Source organism: Acanthopagrus latus, chromosome 17 (genome assembly GCF_904848185.1).
Source record: "Acanthopagrus latus isolate v.2019 chromosome 17, fAcaLat1.1, whole genome shotgun sequence".
In the NCBI taxonomy this organism is placed as follows: Eukaryota; Metazoa; Chordata; class Actinopteri; order Spariformes; family Sparidae; genus Acanthopagrus; species Acanthopagrus latus.
This window is the reverse complement of record NC_051055.1, coordinates 4737237-4748057: the sequence shown is the minus strand read 5'-3', so window position 1 is coordinate 4748057 and position 10821 is coordinate 4737237. Positions and strand designations below refer to the sequence as shown.

Sequence of the window (10821 nt, the reverse complement as noted above, 5' to 3'; positions counted from 1 at the left end):
ATTGATTGTAGTAGGTACTGGTGTGTTGTTGACACTTAAAAAAGCTTACCTTCTTCTGTAATAGAATTGATTATATCGGCCAACTTATATATATATATATATATATATATATATATATATATATATATATATATATATATATATATATATATATATATATATATATATATATATATATATATATGCAGTCAGCATTCAAGCAGCATTGTTTAGGGAAATACATTTTCTAGTTAGTGTCTACACCCTCTCAATCATTTAAAAGTCTTCTGGAAGACTATCTACAGTATTGAAGAAATTTCCTCCCACACATATATTGCAAGAGTGAAAAGTGAGGTTGGGTGTCATTTGATTGCCTACATTATGTATTTCTTCAGACTCATTAAGTAACAGGAGTCAACAGAGGTTGATCGCTCTTGCTCCGAGCCAGCACTGTAATGTCTTTCATGAAAAGATAAGAAGGATCATCTAGACCTGGTAAAAGATCAGTTTCTGGCCAGTTATCAGGCCAGGTTTCTCTTTCTTTCATGCTTTCTTCAGCCTCAGTGGCGAGCTCGGCCCCTCTCTCCTCTTTCCATAACCTGCAATGCTCGTCCGTCAGCTCAATGTAGGTGCGATGGAACGTGTGGAAGATAGATGTAGAAGGGAAAGACAGAATGAGGATCCCTGCTAAGATGCTGATTAGTGCCACCAGTTGACCGGGGATGCTGTGGGGCACCATGTCACCATACCCCACTGTGGTGACAGAGATGATGGACCACCAGTATGACGCCGGGATGCTGCTGAAGCTGAGCTGAGGTGTTCTGGCAGCGTTTGGAGCCAGCTCACTCTCAGCTAGATGTACCAATGGGGAAAAGAGAGTCACTGCGACACACATAAAGAGCATCAGCATGCTGAAGTCTGTCACACTGCGCTGGATAGTTAGCCCTAAGGTCTTCAGACCTATAGAGTGGCGGGCCAGTCTCATAAGATACAGGATCCGCAGGGCCCTCATCACACGCAGGATCAGACCAAGTTTATCCAGGGTGCTCTTTCCCGCTTCTGCCACAATATCCTGTACAGTCTCATCCCCGAGCTCCAGAAACAGTGAGACATAGTAGGGCAAGATAGCAGCAGCATCGATGATGTTCAGAGGGCTGCGGACAAACTCCAGCTTGCTCCTTGCGTGGAAAAATCGCACCAGAAACTCTATGCTGAACCAACTCACACAAACAGACTCCACCACAAACATTCTGCGGCACCTTTGGGAGCATGTACCCTGCGGAGACCAGAAAAGACAAAGGTCAATTTTACTCCTCCGCCTTTTGCTCCTCCACCCTTGTATCAAACTGTGCCTTCTACAACGTTTATTGTGCAATGTACTGAACTTAGAATACTGTAAACATTTCTTCCACACTTTCTTTTAGCACACTTCACTATTTAACCTCAGACTGCTCTAGCAAAACACTTAGCAAACAGTGTGTCTGTATGCAAATTAACCTTTAGACTAATGTAAACGTCAAAAACATTCTTAGTAGATTAAGATAAATGGTTAGCTGATGATGTCCCTAGTGCAAAGCGTTGCTTTGCTTCTTACATACCATGGCTTCCTCCTCTTGTTGGTCTGGCATGGTGCCAATGCACAGGCTGACCACAGTGACCATCACCATGATGACAGACAGGAAGGCAAACACTTTCCCTGCTAAACCTGAGTGAGGGTTCTCCACTGCTTCCCCCAGCTTGTGGAACAGGCTTCCCTCTCTCAGAGAAGCCCGGAGCGCCCTCCGTCTCTCCCGCCACTCGTCCTCCTTCTGCTGGTGCTTGGCCACCTCGTCTACACAGGACATCATGTGATGGCGGCAGCAGGGCTCCATCTGTCCTATATCGATGCCCCAGTACAGCAGCTCCCCGTGCAGGGCCACATTGCAGACCCCCTGCAGCAGACGCAACTTCCCTTTTGCTAGGAAGCTGTGGATGGCCTGAAAAGCTAAAGGGTCACGGTCAAAGAAGAATTCTTGTAGCATCTCATCATAGTCATCACAAAACTCTGCTATCTCTCTCAGTGTGGAGCAGGAGTGCAGACGACCCAGGCGGCTCTGGGGTACATCCTCCAGGGTGCCCCAGGGGAAGGAGTACCGGATGCCCCCTATATTGATGAGGGCCTGTTGGGAGGGATCAAAGTACCGGCGAGATGCCTCTGGCCCACGGAGCAGCTGAGCACGCTGAAAATACTGGCCTTTGACTGCGGCAGCCTCTGAGTCCATGAAGACATGGCTGTAACTATCATCACTACTAAAGGATTGGTCATCAAAGCCAGCACCAATGATGGCCATTGTGGGAGGACGGTGTTTGGCAGGCTTGTGCTGTTGTTACAGTACTGTACCCTGGTGGAGATTTGAGAAAAACCTGTAATTATGGGATATATTGATAATTCATACAAGTATCTAGATGTATATCTTACATTTTTAACACATTTTGCTGACTACTGCAAATTAACTTATTTTACACATTTCCATGCATTCAAAAAGCCAAACAACTATTGTTTTATGTTGCGAGCAAAGAAATTTCTGTTATAATAATTAAAAAAAAGGATTTTCAAAACACAGTTTGTGTATGTTTAAGTTGTCACCCACGGGTGGTGGTTGGTCTCCTCTCAGCAGGATATGCAGTTGAGTTGCTGGATGAGTTTACCAAAAAATAACATTTCTAAATATATAATAATATAATATATAAAAATATAATAATACATTTATAATGTATGTTTTAAAGTTCTATATTTACAGATAACACATAGAAACACACACAAACACGAACACACAAATAAGTCAGACAAATCTATCTCCATAATATGTCAAAGGTTGGGATTTCAGCTCGATCCACTGGTCAAGAGTGAACAAAAATTACTGAATGCAGCTCTAAGTTGCACTTTAATTGGATTTTTTTGTTGGTTAGTGTAAATAAGTTTCAGTAAATCCTTTCATTTATAACACCCTGACTATCTGAAGTTCCTCAGACTCCTTGATCAATGAAGATCAAAACTAATAATTCATCTAACAACTATTTATTGTTTGCGAGGAACACGTCTTTTTACTTTTTGGCAAAAAAACCAAAACAAAGACCTCTTACAGTATCATTCATGTAAACATGTGTACTACTGTACTCTTAAAAGCTCTATAACTCACCTTAAATTGTTGTTAGCGTATACAAATCCATTCAAGATGATGTTCAGAGGATTCCGAATCTTTCTGTTGTCATTTACAGTGGATGTGAGTGGATGTGATGTGCAGTAACAGCAATCAAAAGTGTCAACATACCTGCTCTAAATTCTGAAGTGAAACAAAACCAAACTCTCTCACATGATATGTCCACCCATCCTTTCCTGTCTTTCTCTCTTAATTCCAGGGCTTGGGTGACTAATGGATGACCCTGCAGTCAGCCTAAACATCATCACTGGGCTGGAACATCATCCATTAACTTTATCACACTAAGCTTTTGGCTTTAATGCATCAAAAGCCCAACAGACAATGTCAAAAGACTAACTTATCCACTGTGGGAGGGATTAATGACATTAATATTAAGAGGATAAAGAGCCAAAGACAAATGTAACAGAGTATATAATATAGACGTTATGCCAACAGTAGACAGATTATGGAATTATAAATGAAAAAGTGAAAAGGTATCGTGTATGGTTGTACTAAGTTGTTCATGATAAAACTACATTAGATACTCTGATAGAGAAGAATTCAAAGTATCCAAAACACATCACCAAATGCCCATTTGGTTCTATTTGTCCTGTCCTCCATGCTCCCAAAAAGCACCTGTGCACTGAAAAAAGTTTGCATTCTTGCTCCACATCATCTGAAAGGACAATGAGACAAAACATCTTTGTCTGTGCCTTAAACCTTGTCATAGTAAGGGTGTGTCCAACTCAAGTGATTTATTCAGCAGAGCTGTCCTGGATGTTTTGTTCTCCAAAAGTTTAGTTTATAACATTTTCAGGAACTAAAATAGACCTAATGAGCACATTTATTTATGGATGTAGCATTGGGTAGCGAGGTTAAGGACATGTACCTACCAGTACCCAGTGAGTAATACATTGCCCCCGGCAATGATTTTGTATAAACACAGTTAACAGATCTTGCTCTCTACTAGTGACGCCTCCCTAAATCAATAATACTAATATAAAAAAAATAAAAAAATAAATAAAAAGAAACGGATGGAGCCATGTGAGTGGCAGCCTGTTACAGAAGCTCTCACTCACCTTTGAGCTTTTTCCTCTTTTTATATGTCTTTCTGTACTTTTAAACTGTTTTAATTAGTTCTTTTTTGAGCTGTCTCTCCAGGCAGTATGGAGAACAGAGTTGCTTTGTTCGCTCTGGTATTATTTCTGCTTTTTTCGCTGTTGTTTGATGTGTCTGGGGACCCTATAAGCAGCTCTCTCTTGTTTACTGTTCCTGTTCACCTTGTACACTGCAGAATTCTCCCACCAATCACTCCATCACCACTTACAAATATTATCTGACAACTCTGATACTGTCAGCCTCATTAGGGATGGGACATGCAGGACTCTATTCTACAACCAGCACTGCTCCCAGTAGATCACTTGTGCGCTGTGCAATACAAACTCAACACATAACCCATTTCTCATTTTGGTTCACACTAACTGGATAATTTTTCATACCCATATTTATTATCTATTAACAGTAATACACTGCCATACTGTTTACAGTTACATTGTTCATATTGTACAATATTATGTATAAACAAGTCTATTCTACTTGTTACCTTTTTCTTATATTGTTTATTTTTTTTTACTATTATTGTTCATTGTAATATTACTGTCATTTGGCTGCTGTGACACAGTGTGTGTATATGTTAGAATTTCTTTCACCTCTGTCTCCAGCTCACCCTCCCAGTGATCGTCTGTGCCTCCCCCGTTGGCTTGTACATTTACAAAGGCAGCCATCATCAGTCAGAGTGGTTAAGTCAACTTTGTATTTCCTATAGTCCTGAATACATAAAGCAATGGCTCCACCAAGTGGCATAATTTGGCACAATTCTATGTTGCTGCCACTGTCCAAGGCAAACTTAACAACTCTGATTTGACCCATCATCAATCAAACAATGAATCTCTCAAACAAATCAAACTAACAATGGGACTACTGAAAAATATACAGACACTGATTACAGTTATACAAGAGATACAAGAGTGGTTGAAATTGGTTATGCTCTCAGCATATTATAATCATCCCAAACCACTTGTATTGTCCTGAGCTAAACCCCGAAGCACAGTGTACATACTACACAAATACAGGACTGTATGGTAAAGGCAGATTCAACCAACCAAACTATGAAATAATATTCTGCACCTACATTATCAAGGACATGCATGAACACAAATAAAGTCCCCACAGGATTAATATCAATCAATCAATCAACCAATCAATCAGTCCGTCCGTCCGTCCGTCCTTCTTTCTTTCTTTCTTTCTTTCTTTCTTTTGTTATTGTTATAGTGCCAGTTCACAACAAAGGTCATCCCACGACACTTTCCAAAAGCAAGTCTAGACCATGCTACCCCCCAACATTTCCCCAATGACCAAGCATCGGGTGAGAAAAAACTCCCTTTTCACAGGCAGAAACCTCGATACTCAATGCTGGGCATGGTTATCTTCAGTGTCAAATAGCTGAGATCTCTAATCACTGACCATATAAAATCAGCAAGTAAAATGACATTATTTCTAATTGTAACAAATGGTTTAAAAATATAAATAAATTATACAAATAAGAAACAGTTACAAAACTGAATGAAGCGACTAATCACACAAAAGTTATATACCAGCTGAAGTAGGGTAAAGGCTGAGATTTCACAATGAAGTAAAAAGTATGCGATAAATGTGCAAAACATCTTAAAGGCTCTTAAAGGTTACTCTAGCCCAACAAATTGAAACAATCCTGTAGGGTTTACCAAAAGCCCATTAAATTCAACCTACCACCCTACTAAGTGCACAGATCATTTATTGGAGAGCTGGACAGGGGTTACACTCAGGATGGAACACCAGTTGATAAGACAGAGTGCAGTCAGGAGTGCATGGACCCTCAGGACTCTGCTGCATGCTGCAAGGCATCTGCAGTTTCTCCACTCCTCTCTGTGCTCACCTTCTTGTTAGCAAAACAAGAGGAAATTGGTGATGTGGCGGACTTTTTTTTTCATTTTTTACAAATTAACATGGAAGCCATGTACATCACGTTCAGCAGCACACACATTGACTAATGTTGCGCATACACTACGCCAATGTCCGCTAATGTAATTCTCTCGCAGTTGTATGAAAATCATCATGAAAGCCATGATAACATGAAGGCTCAGGCTGACACTGCTTAAACTTGAACCTTACAGTATTAAAGCTGTAATCTGTGATTCTTTTTTGGTTATATTTACTAAAACTGTCTTCATGATCTGACAGTAGAATAAGATACAGGTCAGCTGTGTAAAAATCAACTGTCTGTGGCTCCACCCAGTGGCCCTAATTTGATTTGCAACAATGTGCTGCTCCCGGTAGAACAGGAGTGCCACAGCCATTTGTGATCAGCCATACCACAGTGCCCCTTTTGAAGACAGATCTAAGCATCAATTGGATTGATACAAAGGGATCAGTTTCAGTTTTACTTTTCTCTGAACATAAATTCTTATTTTACAAACTGCTCTTGCTCTTGGTCAGGTTAGGAGCGCTGGGCTTCTCTGACTATAGATTCCATCTGCCAGGTAGCTGCACCGACAATGCAGAGGGGAGAGAAGATGGTCACTGGGTAGTGGGCAGAATCTGGGGAGTAGGGACGAGAGAGTGCTTCAGATCAGGGATGATAGGATAGAGTGAATTTGAACCTCTTGTGAATGGGGACCAGCAGGCTTGCTTGGAGTTGAGTTGTTTGGCGGGGCTGTAGATAGGAAAGGTTCTTGTGGTTGGTCCAAATGTTAAGCTGAACTTCCTTCCCCTCGAGCCAGTGTCTCCATTCCTGAAGTTGACAGACAGCAACTCCAGGTTGCCTTTGTCATAGTTCTGTTCAGGATAGAACAGTCGTTGGGAGAAGAAGGCAAAGGGATGGGATTTTTTAGTGGCGGGGTTGAGAGAGAATGGCCCTGAGTGTTTCATTCATTTCCCTCTTTAATCCTGATGAAATGATAAACGTTATGGAGATTCGGTTTGATGAAATACTTTGCATGTCAGAAGGGCTCGAAAGATGGGTCAATGAGTGGAAGTCGATATTTGTCCTTGGTGGCAATGTCATTTAATCCACAGCCATCGATGCAGGGGCAACTTTTTTGTCTTTTTTGGCAGTCATAGGGGAGTCAGTTAGTTAGAACTGAAGAAGTCTTTTGAATGAGAGGTGAAACGTCTCCAAGAAACTGAAACAAGTCCAGATATCTACGATACAGAACTTACAATTACCATGACCGGGATGACCTGGATTATTACAAATGGCTGAGGAGATTAATTCTTCTAAGGACTATCTTTGATATCTCTTGTTATATTTTTCTCATCCTGTAGCTCCTCGTTGGGTGACGTTGGTGTTGAGTCTGTGAAGGGACTCCACAACCTCCCGGAAAATCTGGTCATGTCTGCTGACGAGTAAACCGTGTGCACTCAGCACATGCTTTAAGCTGTCAGAGTCTGCTGGGTCCATCTTTGACCAGATTGTTCTGTGATGATATGGTATTTTCACAGAACCCCAAACCAGACAGTCACGACTGGGAATTTTTAAAGGGAATTTATTAATAATTATTATTAAGAGTACAGGAGAATAGTAGTTGGCTCAGGCTGGGTTAGTGGCGAGGCTCCATGGGGAGGGAAGCCAGGGGAAGCAGCAGAAGGGTCGGTGGGCAAGGGTAAAGAGGTGCTGGTGGCTTGGATCCAGGTGATCCAGGACAAGTGAGGCAGGTGGCAGAGGTGCACAAGGCTGGTTCTAGTAGTAGCATCAACACTTGGAGGGTCAAGGAGAGACAAGAGTTCAATATCAAGGACCTTTAACATACAACAGATTAAGACTGGACTCGAAATAACTCTACTACAACAATGGGTAGTCAAAAACAATATGGCAGAAAGTGAGGAGGACCACTCCCTACTGCCTGTGTGTTTGAAGAAAAGTATCTTTAGTCCAGCTTCTAGCCTAACCTGATGTCATCACTTCAATCTCAACATCATGTGGCTGGATGGACATTTGGGAGTTTGGCTGGAAAAAAAATACATTTAACAGCTTTTATATCCAGTCAGCGGAACATGCCTTTGGGTAAATATGGCACAAACAGTTTGGCATTCATAGTGTGCTGTCATAAGGTGTTCTCTGCAGCTATCCCTCCAGGTGCAAAGATCTGTTTTGCTGCTGCTCAGTACACAAAACAGAGTCCAGCTGACACAGCAGTGTGGCAGTACTGAATAGATAAGACCAGATATGCATAATCTAAACAAAATGATGCATTTTTCTTTTTTTCACGAAGACTCATCTTACCATTTTGTCAAAAAGAGAATCAATCCACTACACCAGGACCCCCAGACTGATGGAGGGATGGAGCAGGGACCCCCTTCTATATATAATATAAAAAGTGGGCCTACTATACATATATTACATAAAAATGTATTATATTAAGCTGGGCCTAGTGCCGTGTATAAAGTTTGCATCTGCATAATGAAACTTCATATAATTATATATTATAATCAGGTCTTTTCTTATTTGTGCTTAACCTTATCAGCTGCTACATCAGCGGCACTTGCCGCTTTGCTACTTGCATTTTCACCGGGGGTTTCTGAATCAGATTCTGGCCTCAGTAGTTGGCTGCTGTGGATAGGAGCTGCAGAGTTTTAGTGCTAGTCTCGTGCTGTGAGTGAACCGGGGCCCAGCTTGAGATCTCCTGTATGTTGCTGAATGTGTGCATTTCTAACTGAAGGATAACATTTTCTGCCTCCATTTATCCAGTTGCAACAATACGTTGGCTTCATGTTTATGTGTATTTCAAGACATTTTAATTTGTGGGGAAAAAAAAACCCAAATAATTTACGATGCCCCTGCAGTACCTCGACCCCCGTTGAAGACCCCTGCATTAAGTGACAAAATACAATTTTAACCTGTTCCCAGTTAGAAATCTACATTCCAACCCAGGTAGCTGAAAATTATGAATATCAATGTTGATTTTGTACAATGCAAGAAAGTTATAATCTAACTAATGTGTTAGAAAATATGAAATAATGTAGTATATCAATGTGGGTTGGGAAAGTAAATCTCCCTCCCTCGTAACCCCCTTAACTCACCTGCTCCAGTGGAGCTGCTCAGTGGCTCAGATCAGACTGTGGTTGTACTGGGCAGCGTCCAGTTGTGAATATGTAACTGTGTGAATGTGGTCAGGGTGTACCTGAAATAGAGAGCAGTGCTCTCAGTGAACTCTATTATTATTATTATATACTCTATTATTAATGAATAAATAAATAAATGACTAAATAATTAAATGAATAGATAAAACTTATAATTTTGAATTACAAAATGACATTTACAAGTCTATCCAAGCTGATCTTGGGCTTTCAGCGATTTTACATGATCATCATGTGCAGGTGAGAGTAACAGATTTTTTTTTTTTAAAACAAAGAAGACGGACAGACAATCAGTCTAGCTTTTCAAACAACTTTTTTGTCTGTACACTTAATTATGGCTTTTTAATAAAATATAATTACTTTAATTAATCATCAAACAAATGATCACTTGATCACAGAAAATGGTTTGTTTGTTTGTCTTGGCCATCTGTATAAGGGAAAATGCATTCAGTGGGTTTCTTGTCATTCACCCATAGGGACAGGTAATTATATTACCCATAGGTAATATATTGTGTATTGATATAGACTAAAAATATTGCAAAATTGCCTAAATCAAATCTGGTGAGCAACACCGTGTTCAGTGACATGCCAGTTAGCATCATTGCAGGCAGTCTGTGGGGATTTCTCTGTCTCTCTGGCTCTTTTTTATTAATGACAGAAATTTAAACACAAATTATTTCCTCACATAATGATCAATGAGGCACAGTATAATTAAAATAAACATGTCGTTTGAACAGATACGTCTAGTGCATCATCAGCAACAGCAGCAGCTGTCTGTCAGTCCATATAGCCTCACATTATGTATTTTCTCACCCCAAATCCAAAGCCACCACCTGTGAGTCTACAGTTGTGGAGATAACTCAGAACTAAGAAGGCTCGACACAACATGAAACTTTGCTTGTAGTATCATCAGTAGCACCAGGAAACATCTGCTAATGTGAACTGTCCAAAAACCTTCTTTTTTAGTAAACTCTGTGTACACAAACAATGTTCTCAACACTCATGTTCATGTGTCGAGACCCTGGTGATACTAAGAGCAAAGTTTCATGTGTCCATCCTTCTTAGTGTTTTATCGCTAAAGTGCCGATAGTACTCCCATTTAAAATGAGTTTGACCCAAAAACGAAAATACGGTAAATCTTAAAAGTGCCTCTTTTGTTTTAATTACACGAAGGTTTGACTCGGGTACATTCACAAAAAAAGCCAAGGTTGCATTTTGGCGAGAGTTTACTTTAAATGGAAAATGGAAAACTCAATAAACACATTTGAAAAAGTACATTCAGTTTCCTTACTGAAATTACTTTTCAAATTTGGTTCAATTCTTACAAAGTGAGCAATTGCTGATATTGTTTCCAGCCACCATACTTTTACCTGGAGTCAGAAAACAGAGCTTAGACAAGTCAAAGCTAATTTTTACTCTAAAATTGACTTTAAAAAAACCTGACCATTCTTTACTCAGCAAGCGTTCCCTGAGAGCGATGCTCTCTTTT

At 40.4% G+C, this 10821-nt stretch overlaps 1 protein-coding gene across 1 annotated transcript; it reads right to left on the bottom strand.

Moving 5' to 3' along the window:
* Window positions 1–379: 379 nt before the first annotated feature.
* Window positions 380–2309, bottom strand: LOC119005685 (potassium voltage-gated channel subfamily G member 2-like). The gene is made up of 2 exons (XM_037073545.1): window positions 1578–2309; window positions 380–1255 (listed from the first exon to the last, which is right to left on the bottom strand). The coding sequence occupies exons 1-2, from the start codon at window positions 2307–2309 to the stop codon at window positions 380–382; spliced, it is 1608 nt and encodes a 535-aa protein (XP_036929440.1).
* Window positions 2310–10821: the final 8512 nt, after the last annotated feature.